The sequence below is a fragment of the Ostrea edulis genome, chromosome 7 (assembly GCF_947568905.1).
Source record: "Ostrea edulis chromosome 7, xbOstEdul1.1, whole genome shotgun sequence".
In the NCBI taxonomy this organism is placed as follows: domain Eukaryota; kingdom Metazoa; phylum Mollusca; class Bivalvia; order Ostreida; family Ostreidae; genus Ostrea; species Ostrea edulis.
The window spans coordinates 36,434,688-36,458,213 of record NC_079170.1 but is presented as its reverse complement, the minus strand read 5'-3'; the positions used below and the strand labels follow the sequence as shown (position 1 = coordinate 36,458,213).

Here is a 23,526-nt window from a genome sequence, read left to right as displayed (position 1 = left end):
ATAATGATGTTCATTTAGATAGTTTCTGAATTCATTTCAACATATTTTGGGAAATATACGGAATTTCGGAATAACTTTGGTAGTAATGTAGATTGATTGTGTGTTATCATATTGGAATACAGTGTATAATTTTATACCATTTATTATTTTTCATCGGTGAACTTGGGTACTATATATGGGAATTATATACCTTTAGTCTTTATAATTGCATGTGCGTGTGATACAAGTTGATAATCCGTATCTCAACTTCTACTGCGCAAGTCAACTGAAACTTAGAAAAGTTTATCACATACATATATTATGTTTCTCCTGTGAAATTACGTTTCTACAACTTAACAGTCCTTACATCAACTTCTGTTTCTACAAGTTAACACTTCTTATATCGATGTCTTTAAAACTATATATATACAAATACATGTATAGAATTTTTATTGCAACTCCATCCTTTGCTTCCGTAGGTAAGGTAGGTACTCGCGGACTCTGTAAGCGTGGCTAGCGACGATGTTTCAACTCCACTTATAGGAAACGTTTATGTTCCTCATATCAACTTCTGTTCACACAAGTTTTAATGTTCCTATTGTGAACTCCTTCGTAAACAAAATAATGTTCCGTACATCGTCTCCGGTTTATACAAGCCTTACAGATATTGGTCCCCAGGTAAAACTACAAAACACGACACAGGTAAGTGATGCGTTTCTGTGGTTTGACATCCGCTAATTTCACTGCAACACACGCCCGCTCCGGACCTCATCGCGCGGCTCTCCCGTCAGAGACAGACCTGTAGTATTCCGTTTAGATGAAAGTTTATTGACTGAAATACGACTTTGATTTGAAACGACTACTCGTTTGCTGAGGTTTCCGAAAACTTTGAATTGTTTTACAGCCATTGTTTTTTTCTTTCTGATTTTGAGAGATGGACCTTACCTGTCTCACTGCATTTCTTCTCGTGACTTCCACACTGCCGTCACTTGTTCAGGTATGGAGCTGTTTATTTTACACTAACTTTAGAATTCATGTTTTGTGAGAAATATAGGTTTCACGTATCAAAATGTATTCCATATTTTTTATGCATTCAACAATTTTACACCAGCATAATTTCATAGAATTCAAATTAAAAAAATAAAAACGAAATCGATATTATGATATCAAAATTCCAGGGTCAACATGCTGCGTTTAAAACAGTCATAAAAATCAGACGATGAGCTCGATAAATAAAGTACATGTACAAGCCTAAATTACTTTAATCTCTAATTTTAGATGAAGAGTTAACGAAATGAACAGGTGAAGATTTGTTAGAAATACGTGTGCGATTGGTGACATGTAGGCGGTAAAATCTGCCTTTCTGACAATTATAAGGAAATTTAAATTACAGTTTTAATCATGACAACATCTTAATCCTGACATTTATCCTATGTACTAGGTGTATGTGCATGTCCTAATTTCTAAAACCATAACATTTACTTATGAAGAGGAGTATATAGGTTGCTCTCAGTGTCTGACCTTTAGCTTAATTATCTATTCTAAAATTTAAGGTCAGAAAAAATTATAGTAATCGTGGACACGTAAATCAACAAAAGCCACTTATATAAATGTCCTCTCATTCATGAAGCCCGGGATCAAGATAGAAAAAGGTTACTTAATTCAAATCTTACTAGAAAAACATTGGGGGTGTTTTAAAAAGCGCTTTGTGACGTCGTTGTTGGACAAGTATCAAATTGGAATGTTTTCAACTATTAGTATACATGTAAATAAGTAATATATTCATTTTAGTGACATGTGTATATTCACAGACATTATGTTTACAGGCAGTTAAAAAATAAATCAAACACCCGGCCCACCCGGCCTATATGCCATTTGAATACAAAGCTTAAATACAGTACATAAAGAACAGAAGAAAAAGGAGCACCATGTTGAGAAATAAAAAGAAAATACATGAAAATATACACATTAGAAATACAAACATGTTGTGTTAAAGATGTTTAGGAAACAACTAATGCTATGGCAGAATCTGCCCGCACTTGCTTGATGTTCGGATTCAGAAAATACCACCAGCAGGTGGAAAAATGGGGGGGGGGGGCTTTTACTCAGGCGAATTTTTCCAAAGGACAACCTATACTGGGGATCTAAATGTACGCTCCTATGCTATATTTCTAATGTATATTCAGAACAAATGAATCAGGTACTAGTGCTGAACGCGAAGTGTTTTCCTATTAATGTTCAATACATACATCCAATTTCCCGCACAGAATTCCATACTTAAATTTGATTGATTTACCCATTTATTCTTTTTGTACTTATACTCCCTGTTCAATACTTTAATTCAGTTTTCCACTCCTTGTTCAATATTTTAACTCAATTCTCCACTCCCTGTTCAATACTTTAATTCAATTCTCCACTTCCTGTTCGATTTTCCACTTCCTGTTCGATTTTCCACTTCCTGTTCGATTTTCCACTTACTGGTCAATACTTTTACACTTCGTATCTACTTCCCCACTAATTCTAATAACTAAATTTCGTTTCTTACTTTCTGTTGAATACTTATATTTGATCTACCATGTGCTGTTCAGCGTTCATATTCAGTTTCGCACTTATTTTACCCTTTTCTGGTGATTTAATGTTGTGTGACATTCCTTGAACTGAACTTTGCAGATGAAGACATGGGTCTTTGCAGTCAATGGCGACCGACGTCCTTGGAATTTTATGTAAGTCCTGGTAAATCGTTATACAAACAAATTCGGATAGGAGAAAAAACGTAGCATTCTTTCTGCATTAATATTTTATTATGCATGTCTTCATGCTAAGCATATTCTTATCAAAATTAGTCTGCACATGTCCTCCACTTATAAATGATCCAGGTGAGAGTCAAACAATGAACGATTTATCTTCAAAAAGTGACACATTCTATGCATTTCATTCAGAGTCTTACTATAGAAATGTAAGTTTGGCTTTGCATTGTATATCGTATTTTTGCTGGAGATTGAACCTCTATAGAAATATAAAGGACAGATTTATCAATGTATTACGCTAAAATACATATACAAATTATTACTCACTGAATGTGTCTTCTTTAACTAGAAAACAGTCCGGCATGATTTTTAAAGGACTTTCTGTTTCCATGATCATTACAGTAGGAGACTTAGAGTGGAGAGTACAGGGATTGCACTCCTCCTCCCCTGACCTCCCCCTCCCCTGTGCTCCCCCTCTTTTTTCGGTGGAATATTTTCAACAAAAAATGGTTATGTATTGCTATTTTGTTTTCACCCTCTCAACCACATACCCTCTCTCTTTTTTTTTCTTTTTGCCACGGAAAGATACAAACCACTCACCTAAACTCCTTTGGGAATTTCCTTGATCCCCCACTGATTCGCCTGGATTGGTGTTCTGATGTTTTTCTAGGGTTCATTTGAAAGTAGTGTTAAAAGCAGGTATTAAATGTGACGGTTGTGAATTGCATGTGAATGAGATAAATACTTGTGACAGTTATATTTGACATGCAGAATTTATTTAGCTTCAATGTCGCTGTTAATTAGTTTGTCTGTTAATTAGTTTGTAATGAATAAAAGCATTCATAGTTTTTATTTCCTTTCCAAGTGACGATGACGGGATATTAAAAGGCGCGGACCTCGATCTGGTACAAGCAGGTAAGGATGGTGATATATTGAAAGGCGCGGATCCTAATACCGTGCAATCAGGGAAGAATGGTGATAAATTGAAATGCACGGGTCTCAATCTTAATTCAATACAATTAAACAGAAGAAGGTACATACATGTACATGTATCTTATCTTGCCCCCCTGTTTTCGCAAGCATGAATACTTTTATTGAATCTCTTAGAGTGTAAGTTATGACAATTACCAATTTAGATATAGAGATATCAAAATCCCATTGAATTAACTCAAGGTAGAACAAATTCTCTTGAGTCCTCCGTACACCGATCAACAATTAACGCTCATGTAAAGCCAGAGAGACACATTCAGTTTAAGCACACTCCAGTTACATAGTGGAATCATTTCGTTTTAAATCCGTAAATGTAGAAAATTGTATTCTGCGTTTCCAATTTCTGTGGTTGGTTTACACTAATGTATACACAGAGAGAGAGAGAGAGAGAGAGAGAGAGAGAGAGAGAGAGAGAGAGAGAGAATGTGGTAATTGTCATTTTTCCGACTTTTCCTATCCGCAAATTCCCGCAAACATTGGGCAACTGTAGAAAATTAGCGTAATATGGCAATTAATTTCATGTTACATTTCGTAGAATTTATGGGTGTTGAATTAAGGAATTCTGAATATCATGTGTTGCTAAAGATAATATCATCATTATTATGCAAGAGACGAGTTCGAATGACCTACACCGTTATATCTACTCTAAGTTCAAGGTTAATGTTAACGCGTCAGACTTTTTGCATTATGAATGACAGCTTTCAGCAGTTTTACGTTATTGTGGAGTGAAAGTTCTGAAACCTAAGCCCTTTAAATACCACATTGTAAAGGTTTACTCTAACTGTCATTATGAGTTATAGCGTACGTCACCACGACCAGTACATGTGATAATAACACAGAACTATCCAATGAAATTAGCCTTTTATATCGTACGTCACCACGACCAGTACATGTAATAATAACACAAAACTATCCAATGAAATTAGCCTTTTATAGCGTACGTCACAACGACCAGTACATGTAATAATAACACAGAACTATCCAATGAAATTAGCCTTTTATAGCGTACGTCACCACGACCAGTACATGTAATAATAACACAGAACTATCCAATGAAATTAGCCTTTTATACCGCACGTCACCACGACCAGCACATGTAATAATGACACAGAACTATCCAATAAAACTAATAGCTATCCCATGAAATTTGCAGTTGACAAATGCATGTTATTTTTTCTTCAGTGTGCGACATTGCGAACCAAAAGTGTGCTATGACCGTGGCGCCAACAGAGGCCTGTGTAGAGTCAATTGACGGTAGATTTTACCCAGGAGAAGGTAGTGACATCTGAGTATGTAGAAATGTATAGGAAGCAAAAATTGAATGTACAGAAAATGAAAGCAGAATGTACATGTTGAGAGCCATTCTCTTACACCAAGGCACGTTACACGTGTCTCACCCACACATCTGTCAACATCCTTATCCAAGATTCTTGTACAACTTTTGATAAAGACTTAAACAATTTTGAATTTATTTTTCGATGTAAGTAAGATATTCAATATATAGAAACTGTAGATGTTTAAATTAAATCACGTGAATCCTTAAACTTCAGACCGCATCGTGAATGAATACACACAAACTTCCTTAAAAGGAACATGTGCTCCGAAAGTGCAAAGGAACAACTATTGAACGCTTCACATTGTAATTTACAAGGTAAGGAAAAGGTTACCTGGGGAATAACAGAAGAATAGGACGAACTCAAACACTACTCCATTGGTCATTGATGTATTTATTAATCAAAATTCAATCACATACATGTAAGTTGCACGTAATATCCTCGGAAATGTTTCACCGAAATCTTAATGTTTCGGCTTCCTTTTGTTTACTTTACATCTATTATACATTATCTACAGTTAATAATTTATTTTGTTTTCTCAGGCAATCTCGCCACATTGGATATATTTCACATGCAGGAACTATTTTCCAGGCTGTGTAAATGAAGCTTGCGTATTGTGCACTCTAGTGAGTGCAAGAAAAGCATGCGTAACGTGCCGTCTGGTGAGAGAATGGGTGAAAACAGAATTGTATAGAAAGTGAAAGTAAAATATAGAATACAGAATGTACAGAAAGTGAAAGCAGATATACATGTATGATACAGTGAAAACAGAATGTATAGAATAAGTGAATACAACGAACAGTGATCAACCCCATAAATCTTATAAAGAATACAAAATTAAGAGAAGGGCAAACACGGACCCCAGGACATACCAGAGGCGGAATCAGGTGCCTAGGAGGAGTAATTATTCCCTATTGACCGGTCACGCCTGCTGTAAGCCCTATATCTTAATCACTCAGATGGAGTAAACCGTAGTCAAAATCAGTGTGTAAAGAACATATTAGTATGAAACACGTCAGACAGCATTCAACCTAATGACAGGTTGTATTTGCAAATTAATTTATCATAAAGAGAATGGAATTTGCAAAATGCTGTCTTCAAACGAGACTGTTAAAACCTTTGTAACATCAACTTATTTGTTAGTAGTCTGTCTTGATTTTTAGAAAATTATCATACGCAGAACATGTTCGCACGTATCGAATCAGTTGAGAGACATATACCCCATATGATATGCAGATGATACTCGTATATTGCTACATAAATATGGAAAAATGATAATGGAGAAGTAATCCCGTTTGTAACAATTCGGAATTTTTAATTTACCGTTAAGAGAATTAAAAGTTTATTATCTACTGCAAACTTATATTCTGCCAACCTGCGGAGAACAAAATTGTACACATCTAGGACACAGAAATCTTTTTACTACTCGCAAAATTTATACCTAACGATCGATGTATTATCTCGAGCGAGCAACATAATGATGCCGTGTGCTCCGGTCGACATAATTTTCTCGACTTATTATTTTTGTGAGCTAGGGATATTATCTCACTTGCTCGACCTAATATTTCGTACGCTCGACATCTAATTTATCATATGGTTATATAATGTACCACTGTACACGTATGACGTACGACGAATGCACGGACCACGGTATGATACTGTTTGTTTATATATATCAATGAGTCACAGACTTCCTTAATTGTCACATACATGTACATGTATCTATAATTACTTAGGTGTTGTTAGTGATAATCGTATGATATTTCAATGCTTTTAAATGTAATGAATACGAATTTCATAAATCGCAATACCCATCAATATAACAGGTAAAAGATCATCTAATGTTTCAACTTTGTAGACAAGGGTATACTATCCGATGAAAATAGTTTTAAAATAGACTTTACTGAAACCAGGAAGGATACTAGTATATGGAAAGCTGAGGGACTACTGACGATTAAAGAAAATGGCTTCTTATCAGAAGTGTTGGAGTGTTTCATCGTTATAGCTCACTGATTTGTGAATGTTGACATCCGTATTTCAGGTCTGATGGAGCGATGGTTCGACGCCTGCACCGGATATGTGAGTTCGGTGGACCGTACCAATGCGCTACAGTTCACTGATCCGATACGCACCACCACCTCTACCTTCACGGTTCTGAAAGGAAATCCCAAAAAATTCCGTCCAAAGAATTTACAGAATGCAGTTATGGGTAAGCATGGTACCTAATTTGGTAGCTAATGTAACACTCCAACCTAGCCTATGTACCATCTTTTAAATTACCGGGTTTTTTTCCCTGTTTGACCGACTCAGTCTGTAGATCGCTGACGGGTGTAAGAGTTCCGATTTCTGACCTTGATATACATACCTGTGGGTTGTTTTTTCTTTAAATCTAAAAGCAATAAACTTCCCAAGCATTTATTTTGACAAGAAGTGACATGACAGTTGTTTTATCAAATATAGTGTCTTTAAGCTAATGAAAAAATAGAAATCATAATTATCTTATAAATATGCTGATACAAATCGAAATAAGCCCGACCCACCCATTTCTTTTTATACTGAGTCCCTGAGAGAAATGCTTATATGGCGAAGATTAAGTTACACCCCTTTTCAACCTCCAAAAGGGGACACAACGAATAAGCAAGTTTGACTGACTTTACTCATGATCGCACGACCTACCGATACACCACAGGGTAAAAGCTCTTTACGGAGTCTAATTACACAATAACTCTAGTTTTACGAGCTTTCATTTGAATAACTTGTGTTTCAATATAGAGAATAGTAATTTCTGCAATGTTTAGAATAGGTGCGCTACATGTAACGACAACTGCATCCACCCCCACCCCAACCCTACCCTGATCGTCGCCTGGTAGTACATATCAAAAAGGCAGTTCACAATGAAATCAACAACTCTTGGTTTTTTGGAGATTTTGTAGAAGTACAAGGTCCCACTTCAGTGTAAATTTCTTAAGGCATGACTATTTATTTAGATATCATGTTTGCTTTTATTGCTTTATTGTGTCTTTAACATTGATTTTATCAACTTACACGTAGTCCACTTGAGCGGCGATTTCACAAATGAGCAATGCACAGTAAGGATGGGGCTCGGTAGACCGAAAAATACTCTGGTGGCTTCCGGAATAGCAGAGGCTAAGCAACTCCTGACGAACCGGTCGGTAAGTATTTAAACAGTAGCTGGAAAAAAATGAATTTTCCTTAGTTCTTTTAACGATTCGTTGTTTAAATTGGTGTGGAAACATCCTTATTTATTGTTTACTTATTTTACATCCACCATTTAGTGTGAATTGAAGTTTATCGACACCATGATACCAGAGAGAGAGAGAGAGTTCACTACAGGGGTTCAAAGTTTTATAGGAATACATGGAATAATTCCTTAGAAATATTTATCTCAATATTGAGAATATTAAAACTAGTAAATGCAATATACAAGCATCCCCATATGGTGTAGATCCATTTTAGTTCTTACCAATACCCCTGGTTTCACGTTTAGATAGGAAGGTATGGCAAAATTATATGTGTATCATCTAGAAGAGTTCACTCTATAAGTGGGTTGCACTGTAAACTCAGGGGGAGACTAGAGGGTGGGTTCAATGGTAGAAACATACTAGGCACCTGACCATACATACCTCGTGTTTGCTCAACTCTCTATTTCGTATTCCTTCTTCACCTGTTAGGTATCTTCATCTTTCATTCAAACAAGATAAAACTGTATTGGTTTCAGGCTGACGCATTCTTTTCCTCACGGACTCGCTTTGACGATTTGGAGGTTCTTTCTGAACGGTATAAATGTGATATTAATGGGGTAGGCATGATGGTGAAAAAAGAGAGTGATCTCCCTTTGTGGTGGAACCCCGCCTTCCAAAAATATCACCTTTCGGGCAAATACAATGACGCCTGTGACCAGATCAGTCAGAAATACGGAGGTGAGTTACCATTCATAGTGCTAACATTTTGTATATTTAAAAAGGTATCTCATCATTCATGATTTAAACACAGTGTACCTTTATAGAGGTATGACATCATTATGTAAACATGTACCTTTATAGAGGTATCTCATCATTATGTAAACACGTACCTTTATAGAGGTATGACATCATTATGTAAACATGTACCTTTATAGAGGTATCTCATCATTATGTAAACACATACCTTTATAGAGGTATGACATCATTATGTAAACACATACCTTTATAGAGGTATCTCATCATTATGTAAACACATACCTTTATAGAGGTATGACATCATTATGTAAACATGTACCTTTATAGAGGTACATCATCATTATGTAAACACGTACCTTTATAGAGGTATAACATCATTATGTAAACACGTACCTTTATAGAGGTATGACATCATTATGTAAACACGTACCTTTATAGAGGTATCTCATCATTATGCAAACACATACCTTTATAGAGGTATGACATCATTATGTAAACACATACCTTTACAGAGGAATGACATCATTATGTAAACACATACCTTTATAGAGGTATGACATCATTATGTAAACACCTACCTTTATAGAGGTATGACATCAATATGTAAACACATACCTTTATACAGGTATCTCATCATTATGTAAACACGTACCTTTATAGAGGTATGACATCATTATGTAAACACGTACCTTTACACAGGTATCTCATCATTATCTAAACACATACCTTTATAGAGGTATGACATCATTATGTAAACACCTACCTTTATAGAGGTATGACATCAATATGTAAACACATACCTTTCTACAGGTATCTCATCATTATGTAAACACGTACCTTTATAAAGGTATGACATCATTATGTAAACACGTACCTTTATAGAGGTATGACATTATGTAAACACGTACCTTTATAGAGGTATTTCATCATTATGTAAACACATACCTTTACAGAGGTATGACATCATTATGTAAACACGTACCTTTATACAGGTATCTCATCATTATGTAAACACGTACCTTTATAAAGGTATGACATCATTATTTAAACACGTACCTTTATAGAGGTATGACATTATGTAAACACGTACCTTTATAGAAGTATTTCATCATTATGTAAACACGTACCTTTATAGAGGTATGACATCATTATGTAAACACCTACCTTTATACAGGTATCTCATCATTATGTAAACACGTACCTTTATAGAGGTATGACATCATTATGTAAACACGTACCTTTATAGAGGTATGACATCATTATGTAAACACCTACCTTTATAGAGGTATGACATCAATATGTAAACACATACCTTTATAGAGGTATCTCATCATTATGTAAACACGTACCTTTATAGAGGTATTTCATCATTATGTAAACACATACCTTTACAGAGGTATGACATCATTATGTAAACACATACCTTTATAGAGGTATGACATTATTATGTAAACACATACCTTTATAGAGGTATGACATCATTATGTAAACACATATCTTTATAGAGGTATCTCATCAGTATGTAAACACGTACCTTTATAGAGGTATATCATCATTATGTAAACACATACCTTTATACAGGTATGACATCATTATGAAAACACATACCTTTATAGAGGTATATCATCATTATGTAAACACATACCTTTATAGAGGTATGGCATCATTATGTAAACGCGTACCTTTATAGAGGTATGGCATCATTATGTAAACACATACCTTTATAGAGGTATGATATCATTATGTAAACACATGCCTTTATAGAGGTATCTCATCATTATGTAAACACGTACCTTTATAGAGGTATCTCATCATTATGTAAACACATACCTTTATTGAGGAAAGACATCATTATGTAAACACGTACCTTTATAGAGGTATCTCATCATTATGTAAACACGTACCTTTATAGAGGTATGACATCATTATGTAAACACGTACCTTTATAGAGGTATCTCATCATTATGTAAACACGTACCTTTATTGAGGAAAGACATCATTATGTAAACACGTACCTTTATAGAGGTATCTCATCATTATGTAAACACGTACCTTTATAGAGGTATGACATCATTATGTAAACACATACCTTTATAGAGGTATGACATCATTATGAAACATGTACCTTTATAGAGGTATGACATCATTATGTAAACACGTACCTTTATAGAGGTATGACATCATTATGAAACATGTACCTTTATAGAGGTATGACATCAATATGTAAACACCTACCTTTATAGAGGTATGACATCATTCACGATGTAAATACACTGTACCTCTATAGAAGTGTGACATCATTCACGATATAAAAACTTTGTACCTACAAAATAAAATTAGTTAAACAGTACCGAAGACGCAAGTCGTAATTCAAATCCAAAAGTGAGTATGAAAAACAAGGAAAGTTTCTCCTTGACATTCAGGGAGTTTGCTTAGGTTCTTCATGTCAGATTTGATCTTTGGGAGACTAAACTTAAATGCAATCCGTGACCGAAACCAAATCCCCCTAGAATTATTTACACAAAGCAATATATTGTTAAAATACTACAAGCAACTCTTTTAAAGTCACGTTGATTCAAAAACATATCTGAATGTTTGTGAAATTATTGTATAAGACTATGGGATCAGGTACAAACATGATGCTTAGATATAATGTGTAAGCATTCATCTCCTCGGGAATATAAAGATGGTTGCCAAACATTTCGCGGTACAGAGTGTGCATGATATCAGTTGAAAAGTCTCAACCAATTTACTATTTTCAACCCCTTTCTCCACAGTTGACGATTCGGAAAAGTGTCTTCTCCGTAAACTTCAAGAAAAATCTGCAGCTCACAGTTTTACCAGCCATTTCTGTCTCTTCAGTCAATCTTCAACTGCGCTGATTGTCCTTTTGTTTCTTTGGTACTGAGTATTGGTAAGTTTTATCGAGTTAGATGATATGCAGTAGTTCACAAGCTAGATTAGTAGAAAACCATATCTAACACTACTGCATTAACATATCAGTGTGCTACACGTGGTAGCTAGTATTAAACGTTCAGATAATCACACTCTTCTTTAGTAATTGAGATTCTAACTTCCAGCCGTTTCACTGAATTCATATCAAAGAAATAATACATGTACCTAAAACATGTTCCGAATATCGATTGTTTTTCGAGGGAATAGTCGCTGCCCTTTGAATGTCTCGAATCTGGCGTGGAGGGTGTACAATCCCAAGACCTTCCGATCAGGAGGCAGGCGTTGCACCGACTGAGTCGTCATGACAAACATATCACACATAACGCAACATATGATATAAGTACATGTACCTGTAGGATTGTGCATATGGATCATCCTAGTGAAAGGTGAAGATAATGAACAATGATCAATCTTATAACTCCTATAAGGAATATGAAATAGAGAGTTGGCCAAACACGGACTCTTGAGGAATACAATGATTGAAATTGACATCTACAACGATTGTCACCAGGTCGATGTCGACTATGCAGAGCCCAGCGATTAGTAGGGTACTATGTTTTAATCCTTCATCAGTACAACTAAACCTTACCCTGCATCAGTACAACTAAATCTAATCTATCATTAGAACCACTAAATTTAACCCACCATTAGAACCACTAAATCTAATCCTACACCAGTACAACTAAACCTTACCCTGCATCAGTACCACTAAATCTAATCCATCATTAGAACCACTAGATTTAACCCACCATTAGAACCACTAAATCTAATCCTACACCAGTACCACTAAATCTAATCCTACATCAGTACCACTAAATCTAATCCTGCATCAGAACCACTAAATCTAATCTTACATCAGTACAACTAACTCTAATCCTGCATCAGAACCACTAAATCTAATCCTACATCAGTACAACTAATTCTAATCCTACATCAGTACCACTAAATCTAATCCTACATCAGTACAACTAATTCTAATCCTGCATCAGAACCACTAAATCTAATCCTACACCAGTACCACTAAATCTAATCCTACATCAGTACAACTAATTCTAATCCTGTATCAGAACCACTAAATCTAATCCTACATCAGTACCAATAAATCTAATCCTGCATTAATACCACTAATTCTAATCCTACATCAATACCAATAAATCTAATCCTGCATTAATACCACTAATTCTAATCCTACATCAGTACCACTAAATCTAATCTTACATCAGTACAACTAACTCTAATCCTGCATCAGTACCACTAAATCTAATCCTACATCAGTACCAATAAATCTAATCCTGCATTAATACCACTAATTCTAATCCTACATCAGTACCACTAAATCTAATCCTACATCACTACAACTAACTCTAATCCTGCATCAGTACCACTAAATCTAATCCTACATCAGTACCACTAAATCTAATCCTACATCAGTACAACTAACTCTAATCCTGCATCAGTACCACTAACTCTAATCCTACATCAGTACCAATAAATCTAATCCTACATCAGTACCACTAAATCTAATCCTACATCAGTACAACTAACTCTAATCCTGCATCAGTACAACTAACTCTAATCCTACATCAGTACCACTAAATCTAATCCTGCATCAGAACCACTAAATCTAATCCTGCATTAATACCACTAATTCTAATTCTGCATCAGTACCACTAAATCTAATCCTACATCAGTACCACTAACTCTAATCCTGCATCAGTACCACTAAATCTAATCCTGCATCAGTACCACTAAATCTAATCCTACATCAGTACCTCTAAATCTAATCCTACATCAGTACAACTAACTCTAATCCTGAATCAGTACCACTAACTCTAATCCTACATCAGTACCTCTAAATCTAATCCTGCATCAGAACCACTAAATCTAATCCTGCATTAATACCACTAAATCTAATCCTACATCAGTACAACTAACTCTAATCCTACATCAGTACCACTAAATCTAATCCTACATCAGTACCACTAAATCTAATCCTGCATTAATACCACTAATTCTAATTCTGCATCAGTATCATTAAATCTAATCCTACACCAATACCGCTAAACTCCAACGAGTAGTACTGGGACTGAATCTATTCCTAGATATTATATTTCATTCCTTCAATAACATTGATTGATTGATTCATTCATTCATTGTATATTGTTTTACGTCTCCCTCGAGAATATTTCACTCATATGGAGACGTCACCACTGCCGGTGAAGGGCTGCAAATTTTAGGCCTATGCTCGGCGCTTATGGCTATTGAGCAGGGAGGGATCTTTATCGTGCTACACCTGCTGTGGACCTCGGTTTTTACGGTTTCATCCGATAGACCGCCCCATTTAGTCGCCTCTTACGACAAGCAAGGGGGTACTGAGGACCTATTCTAACCCGGATCCCCACAGGACTCAATAACATTGACTACATTGACTATAAACTCAAATATTATCATGAAACGTAAAATATCATATACATTTAATACTCAGTCAACTGATATATGTTATCACAATACAAATATTAGCAAATATCACAGGTGATGATTCTCCAAAGGGATGTTAAACAATATACAATCAATCAATTAATAAAATGGAAATATTTTCACGACTCAAATATTAGCAAATACTCGTATCAGATCATATTGGGTAAAACTCAATATAATCGTGTAACAGACATTAGCAAATATCACATAAATTCTCATCAAAGCTCTTATATTATCATGAAACAAACAATACCAAGAATTACCATATAGCGAGTTTTTTCTCGGGGTGATAATTTTTTTTTATTTACGCTATTAGATAGCTTTCCGCTAAAATTTCACTCGCCAAGTATGCACCCAAATGTGACTTCAATATTTGCAAAAGAGAAAACTCTTCCTTGTCCGCCAAAATTTATTCCTCTAAAATTATTAGCATACCTTTGAGCAATCAAATCGCCAAATTTTAGATCCGCGGAAAAAACCGCAATACGGTATCATGAAATAAATATTAGCAAGGTGAAGATAACGAACAGTGATCAATCTCATAGCTCCTATAATAATTACAAAATAGATAGTTGGGCAAACACGGACCTGTACATATCACTCAAATATGATCATGAAACAAATATTGGCATATATGACTTATTACTCAATAAAATTCAAATACTATCACGAAACAAAATATAAGCAAATGTCACATACATACATCACCTTTCATAATATTATGTCATATTCAGTATTTTGTTTTCTCCATAGTTTTTTGTATTGTGTACGTTATTAAGAGCCGTATGTAGTATTTAGTGAGTACAAAATGTTGTTATTTTTCCAGAGTTTCTGGTCCGAAATCGCACTCCTCGTCCCACAATCCACCACGGGATGTAGCTACCGGAAATGTAATGAACAGAGGAAATCAGTAGCAACTGAAATTGAGTATAGAGGAGAGGATGATGGGAAATTAGTTTGAATGTGACGTACACAGGACCGTTAATTGTCTGTGATATTTAGTACACTGTGACTTTATCGCCAAATCAATGTACAAGACAAAGTACATAGTGTAAAACAGCATTCTTCGAACAGCTCAGCATGCGGATTGATAATTTTATCTGATGATAAGAAAACAATTTCAGTACATGCACTAGTACCCTGGAATTTATTAATTTCATTTAACATATGTACAGAAACATTTAAAAGATATATTGTAAATACTAAATACTGGTGTTTATGTCATGTACAGCAATGATGCATAGAATATGAATATTAGATTGTTTATTTTCTGTATTTATTACTGTTGGCAACTTGCAGGTCATGATAGGGAATTATAATTTGTGTGAAAGTGATTTCGGTTTATATGTATAAAACATGACGAAAACATCAAATATATTTTATGCGAAGGAAACAAGATTATCACAAATTAGAACTCCTCGGCTTATCTCCCTTAGCTGCTGTCATTAATTACATCTACGTTTACATAGATCTGTCAAACCTCATATTGATCTAAGTTTTGATGACTTGAATTTCAAATACAAGTGCAAAACTAAGAAAATAATGTGAATAGTTGAATTTATCGGAAATACTATTCACATTAAATCCCCAGTTACGTACAACACAAATCGTGGAGAATATCAAATATACATAATGTGGGGGGTCGGGGAAACCCTAAATAAACTCAGCAGAAATCAATCACAAAGATATTTAAAGATCTTATAACAATTTATTTACAATCATTGAAAGAAAAATCTATCAATAACATATAACCAACTAACAATAGGTATACAAAATGCCGGTTTAATGCTTGAGTTGAATTCCCACAAGAGAATGTACATTGTCACAAACTGATTGACAAATCCAATGTCCAAAACTCTCCTAGATATCAATCAGTGCTTGCGAGTGCTTGATATCACAAAAACCTACAGTGTGTCAATTGAAAAATGAAGTTTCCGGGTCCTTCGCTTCTATGATTCGAATAAATAGGGTTACGTAATCTTTACATTGAAGTGACAAACATCGTTTTAGAAATAGAACCTCTTGAATATTCTTTAGGTCACAGACGTCAGTCAATTACAAATGTATTACACAAGAATGATACTGTTAGTGGTTTTAATTTCGCGGTGCTGAAAGTTCGCGGTTTTTCATATTGGTCTAATTGAGGTGGTTTTATTTTCGTGGAATTCAAATTTTATGACATGTTCAAAAAGTATTGTGTCACACTTGCAAAATGATTGCGCTTGTTTTAATTTCGCGGGAAAATCCCCGATTGCGAACGTAGAGAAATTAAAACCACCGAATTCATTTCCTCATTTACAGTACGTTCCTCCGGAACTACATGTACATGATGCTCATGAGAGGTGAAGTTAACAAACAGCGATCAATCTCATAACTCTTATAATGTAAAACTTATACGGTACCAATTTTGATGCACCAGATGCGCATTTCGACAAATAATGTCTCTTCAGTAATGCTCAACCGAAATGTTTGAAATCCGAAATAACAATGAAGTTTTAGAGCTGATGTGGGGGGAAACAGTGTGCCAAAAAAGTGGAATCAAATTCGTCTAAGCATAAGAGCTATGCGTGAGGGAGATAATCCTTAATTTTGAAATGAATTTCTAAATTTTATAAAAGCAATTAAATATACATCCCTATTTTCAAGCTAGTAACGAAGTACTTAGCTACTGGGCTGTAGAGACCATCGGGGACTAACAGTCCACCAGCAGAGGCCTCGACCCAGGGATCATAATGTAAAACGTATACGGTACCAATTTTGATGCACCATATCCACATTTCGACAAATAATAATGTCTCTTCAGTGATGCTCAACCGAAATGAATTTCTAAATCAGCAATGAAATATACATCCGTATTTTCAAGCTAGTAACTACAAAATAGAGGGTTCGGCAAACACGGACCCCTGGATATACCACAGGTGATATCAGGTGCCCAGGAGGAGTAAGCATTCCCTGCCGACCGGTCATACCAGCCGTGAGTTCAAAATCTTGAACAGGTAAACGGAATAATACGTAGTCAGAATTAGTGTGCCAGGAACGGTCTAACAATTGGTATGAAACACGTTAGACAACATATGACCTAATGACAGGTTGCATTGACAAACTACATCGTTATAAAAGACCATGGAATATGCGAAGCGCTGACTTTATACGAGACTGTTGAAACCCCTACAACATTAACTTCTTTGTCAAAAGCCTGTCTTGATTCATAAATATTATCACAAACGGTACAACATACGCCCGATAGACCTTCAGTGGATTATCTGTATCCATGATGAGAAAAAGTCCAAAAAACTATTTGACCTACATTTAGCCATAAGGTGCACCAATCAAGTTGAAATAAAAACTGATTATGTGTTTCTCTGAGAGGGGTTTGTGACAAAATTTCAGGGCAATACATGTATTCATAACAACAAAACATAGACTTATATTTCTCCAAGAGGAAGTGTGTACTTCAATATCAGGGTAATACCTGTATCCGTATAGAATACAAGATTTTTCTACTAGTGTAGGTGATACTACGACTTTTTGTTTTAAATAGCACTCTCCGTCTGATAGTTGCTATCCCAGATCCCCCAGCCTTCATCTGTCATGCATGTAGCAAATAAGCGATGAAAAATTACCAATGGTAGATATTGAAACATGAAGCAGAGAGTGGAAGAACAAGTACAATTGTTTAAGACACGCATGCCATCTTTTTTGTTTTTTCATACAAGGGACATGTATTTTTCTCCCTTTTCCATTTCAGCAGTCGCCCCAAGCCTGAACATGTATAAAATTAAATCTTCCGAATATTTAGTGAATGACTCCTATGCTTTCCATAGTTAGGTTCCTCGGTAAAATTCATTTCGTAATTAACTTTTTCCAGTCGATGAAATGTTTCATTATATCATGCTTTGCGTGACTTTCATCTGTGATGATGTGCTTGAAGGCATCCACAAACCATTGTACGTCAAGAATGATGGACTCTGAGGAAGTGGTGAAGAGAATAACGCAAAAGTGAACAGTGCAATATTTGTTGATTGATATATTATTTGGCCTTTATAGTTTTTTCCTCATATTCTGTGCATAAAAAATACATAATAAAATAAAAGTATATTTCTTTGCATGAAAGCTAAAGAGAGAATTCATTCTTATGTCTTTTAAGGAAAGTCCGTGCTTTTACGTATCCGGTTTTAAATTTTAAACACCGACTAGAAAGTTCCAGTTATAACTTCTTTGTCTGATGTTTGTAGTTTACGAGAACTGTACGAGTTACATTTAGCATTCAAATGTGAATCTTAGATATATTTACCATGAATTATTATAGTATCAAGTCCTCACTAGCTACAATGGTACAAAGCAATGTAATATCTACATTGATCTCTAAAAGGCTCATAGCTTGCAATCTAAGCCTGAACAAGTTAAAAATTATACATAGGCGTGACCCTCACAGTGGAATTCAAACTGTTTTTTAGTGAGTTTGTGTTTGGTTCAAAGAAACCCAGAATTATAAATCCTCAGAAATCATCAGCAAAGTTGTTGAATATTTGAACTCTTCTTCACAAGTACTTTCAAGAAACAAAATTATTTGTACATGAGCTGTAGTTGCTAGAATCAACACATGTTACACTATATTTACTTTTTCTATAAGTATGAGATAGCATGTAGGTATTTTTATGTATGATTTGATTGATAGCCAAACAAAAAAAGAATAACACACACACCAAAACAATTGTGAGAAAAAGAAAGGGGTGGGGGTGCCCCCCCCCCCCCCCCCCCCCCCGCCCCCCCATCTCCCTCCTTGTGTTCTAATTGTCTGGTAGGACAAAATTTTCAGTATGTTTTACATATATATATATATTGTCATATTCTGTTAATCTTGATTTTTAGACTGTATTTGCTGTTAAAATTTACTATTTTCAAAGTGTGCAAAAAAATAATTGTAAAACTTAAATTTAAAAATGGGGGTTTGCATATTCAAGAGACCATTTTGCAAAATATCTCTGGTCAACTATGGTAAAATATGTTTTTTTGTTAACCTTAGATATAATTCTAAATATTTTAAAAGATAAACTGGTATGTAAACAATTTAGATTTTGAGAATTTTTCAAACTTGCGATATTCTGTGATTTTTTTCTGAAGGATGTGAGCAGATTAAACAGCAATTGTGTATGTTTTCAATTGAATATCTTTAAAAATTCTCTCAATAAATGAATAGCTATTGGTTTTTATATATTATAGCTTAATATGATATGCTTTGGTGCATATTTTTAATAAAACATGAGATCATGCATTCTTGTGTTAAAATTTGGCTTTTGCATTTGGGGGTATATGTTCTCTGTAGCACATAGTATAAAAATAAACCCGCAAAGGTATGTCTAATATGGGTTTTTTAGTTAGTTTATGAGTTGTTAAAGTTATTTAAATGAAAAAAAAATTTGATTGACAGAAATTTCTAATAGTATTTACCTACCTTAAAATATGCATTTAAAAAGATTTGACTCGTTACTGCGGCGTATTAGTCTTATCGCCAATTGCTTAATTTAATTGTCAACAAATATCACTACATTTTTGTGATTTAATTGATCAGTGCTTATTCGTTTAATTTATTGTAAATAAGGTAAAAATGTAGACCTATAATATATATTCATATAGTATCTCTCAACAGATTCGATACGCAAGAGCTTATTCTGTGTATGGTAAGTTTTTAAATCGAGGCAGTCTCCTGACAAACAAGTTGATATTACAGGGGTTTCAACAGTCTCGTTTAAAGTCAGAGTATTTCTCAAATTATATGCTCGTTATAATGATCAAGTTTGCCAATACTACCTAGCATTGGGTCAAATGCTGTCTGACGTGTTTCATACCGATTGTTGTGCCGTTCTTGACACACTGATTTTGACTACGGATTACTCCGTTTCCGTTTACCTGATCAAGACATAGGACTCACAGTGAGTGTGACTGGTCGACAGGAGATGCTTACTTCTCCTGGGCGCCTGATCCCACCTGTGGTATATCCAGGGGTCCGTGTTTGTCTGATCCCACCTGTGGTATATCTAGGGGTCCGTGTTTGTCTGATCCCACCTGTGGTATATCCAGGGGTCCGTGTTTGTCTGATCCCACCTGTGGTATATCCAGGGGTCCGTGTTTGTATGATCCAACCTGTGTTCTATCCAGGGGTCCGTGTTTGTCTGATCCCACCTGTGGTATATCCAGGGGTCCGTGTTTGTCTGATCCCACCTGTGGTATATCCAGGGGTCCGTGTTTGCCCAGTTCTTTATTTTGTATTCCTTCTCGGAATTGGAATCACTTTCCTCGTATTAACCTTTCATTTAATATAAAGCACAGAAACCATCACTATATTTTGTGCACCCACTTCCGCCCCTACCTGGGGTTCAACTCACAACATGCGGAACCAAATCTCCTAGCAGCATGTAACCAGCGCGCTAGACCGCTCGATCATCTAGGCAAGTCAAAAACTTGCTTTTGATGACGATGAAATTCTGGCTACGCTGTTACTCGCTACAAGGTCATTGAGAACGGAAATGAGATACAATTGTCATAAATCTTAGAGGATCTTACAAGATACATACTGGATTTGAAATATTTTATATGAAGCACAATGATTGCAATGAACTCTTAAATGATCATAATATAACTGCCATAAGTGAAGAAATATTTAATATAAAGCGATAGATAGATAGTTCGTTTAATTTTAGTTTCAATTTTATCTATTCTATACAGAAAACCAAATGTACTTACATTTATAAACGCACTTTAAATAAATGAATATTGATATCCAACATGATGTCATGTTTAGTTAAGCAATATTTGCGTTTTCCATTTTTGTTGAAGAAGCAACTGTCTACGATGTCAAAAAGTCTAGTCTTTAATTTATCGTGTGGAATGGTCATGTATAGTGTTGATAAGTCATACGATTTGATGTTGTTGATTTGATAAAGTTCTGCGATTTCAAGTTTACTAAGTTCTTTAGAATGTTTAGAATCCACATTTGATTTACACCACTTCTGGCATATATGTAGTCGCACAGTGCGTTTGAAGTTTCTCCTTCACAGCTGTTAATATTTTCGTGAGGAGCAAAGATAGGGGCTTGGTAGAACATTTACTGAATCTTCTTATGAAGTTTGGGAAATCCAGTATAGGTACGGTAACTCATATTCATTCATCCGGCCCATTCACTGGGACATTGAATGTGTCTAAAACTGAAGCATGGTTTTGAAGAATGTCGTCTTTTGAAAGGGCAGTTGGGGTATAAGTACGATTACCAAAAGTGAAATTTAAAATTCGTTTAAAATACAGTTGTAATAATGAGCCTTACAAACAAAGACAATATTGTTACAAGCTTTGTCAGCTGGAACCAAAACATATTCCTCGTGTAACCTATCTAATTCTTTTTATCACTTCTGGTTTACTAAACACAAAAGGATAGATGGTACTAACTTTTGTTTTAATATGTCTAATGCGGGATTTCAATATTCTTCTTATGCTTTTAATCCATTCTGACAATGTATCAAGTTCTTCTTCATATTTAGCCCATCGTCTGGCATAATCCTCGACAGAATTCATTATAGAGATGAAGTTCTGTCGCCAACCAACAGACCGAAGTTTTCTGTCTTTAGGACCTTTTAGAATAAGTGATTTGTATGGAGCGCCAAATTAACATAAACTCAAATAATTGAAGATATCTCCAATTATTTGAAGATATCAATTCATTTGATGCGCGCAACAATTTAATTAAAGATCTCTTCAAATAATTAATGATATCTTCAATTCTGAATTATTGCGCGCATTAATTGAATTGATAATAGCATCAATTCTTCAGCTGAATTGATGCTCTCTTTAATTGAATTAATGATCTCTTTAAATGAATTAATGATATCACCAATTGAATTGATGCGCGCTACAATTCAATTGAAGAGAGCAATAATTGATATAATGCGCGCATTAAATCATTTGATGATAGCATTAATTGAATTGATGCACGCATTAATTCATTTGTTGATAGCAATAATTGATTTAATGCGCGCATTAATTCAATTATTGCTCTCTTCAATTGAGTTAATGATATCTTTAATTAATTTGAAGAGAGCAATAATTCTTTTAGAGAGAGCATCTATATAATTAAAGATATCTTCAATTTAACATATCCACAATTGAATTAATGATATCTTTAATTGAATTGTTGCTCTCTTTAAAAGAATTGATGCGCGCATTAATTCCTTATACAAAAGCACTGTAAATGATTTAAAGATATCTTCAATTGAATTAAAGAGATCATCAAATTATTAATACCGAGCTCTAAATCAATTATTGCGAGCAATATTTCTACGAAATTGATGCGCGCATCAATTGAATTGAAGAGAGCAATAATTGAATTAATGCGCGTATCAAATCTATTATTGCTCTCATTAATTCAATTGATGCTCTCATCAATTGAATTGAAGAGAGCAATAATTGAATTAATGCGCACATTAAATCAATTATTGCTCTCATTAATTCAATTGATACGCGCATTAATTCAATTGATGACAGCAATTATTGAATTGAAGCGCGCGCATTAATTATTTGATGAGAGCAATAATTGATTTAATGCGAGCATTAATTAAATTCAAGAGAGCAATAATTGAATTGATATCTTCAAATAATTGAAGATATCTTCAATTATTTGAGTTTAGCTTCATAGATTTGAGGTCCTTATTTTCAACTATATCAACATCACCAGTAATGACACGTCCAGCTGGATATCGTTTCCATAGACTGCAATGAAGATATTCATTCATTGTTTACAAGACTGTGTAAGTCTCTTCATCCATGAACAATTTTCAGTGATGAAATAAAGTTGTTTACGTCTACTATTTTCATACATTGTACGTATGAAAATAGTAGATAAACCCCCGATAGATAGTCTTGTGTTACATGTATCACAGACCTCTTGACTTTATCTATACTAGATTTCCATAGGAACTCATACATTATTTTACATAAATATGAAATTGTCTCCTTTTTGGAGTGGAAGGTGATATATGAACAAGTGATTTAATTTAGGAATCAGCAAGAGTTCAATGACAGTAATTCGAACAA

The 23,526-nt window shown here is 34.8% G+C and overlaps 1 protein-coding gene across 1 annotated transcript; it reads left to right on the top strand.

Annotated features, from left to right (window-relative positions):
* Window positions 1–702: 702 nt before the first annotated feature.
* On the top strand, window positions 703–15,706 carry LOC125656082 (uncharacterized). Its single transcript, XM_048886667.2, has 9 exons — window positions 703–976; window positions 2,650–2,702; window positions 3,592–3,641; window positions 4,899–4,991; window positions 7,092–7,259; window positions 8,102–8,223; window positions 8,790–8,991; window positions 11,787–11,923; window positions 15,269–15,706. Exons 1-8 carry the CDS (start codon window positions 914–916, stop codon window positions 11,915–11,917), a joined length of 882 nt encoding a protein of 293 aa, XP_048742624.1. The 5' UTR covers window positions 703–913; the 3' UTR covers window positions 11,918–11,923; window positions 15,269–15,706.
* Window positions 15,707–23,526: the final 7,820 nt, after the last annotated feature.

Bases quoted from the DNA above. Each gene is read 5' to 3' on its own strand.
- LOC125656082 (XM_048886667.2), top strand. From the start codon at position 914: ATGGACCTTACCTGTCTCACTGCATTTCTTCTCGTGACTTCCACACTG. The intron at 3,642-4,898 runs GTAAGGATGGTG...TTTTTTCTTCAG, and splicing joins CCTCGATCTGGTACAAGCAG to TGTGCGACATTGCGAACCAA. The intron at 4,992-7,091 runs GTAGTGACATCT...TCCGTATTTCAG, and splicing joins TAGATTTTACCCAGGAGAAG to GTCTGATGGAGCGATGGTTC.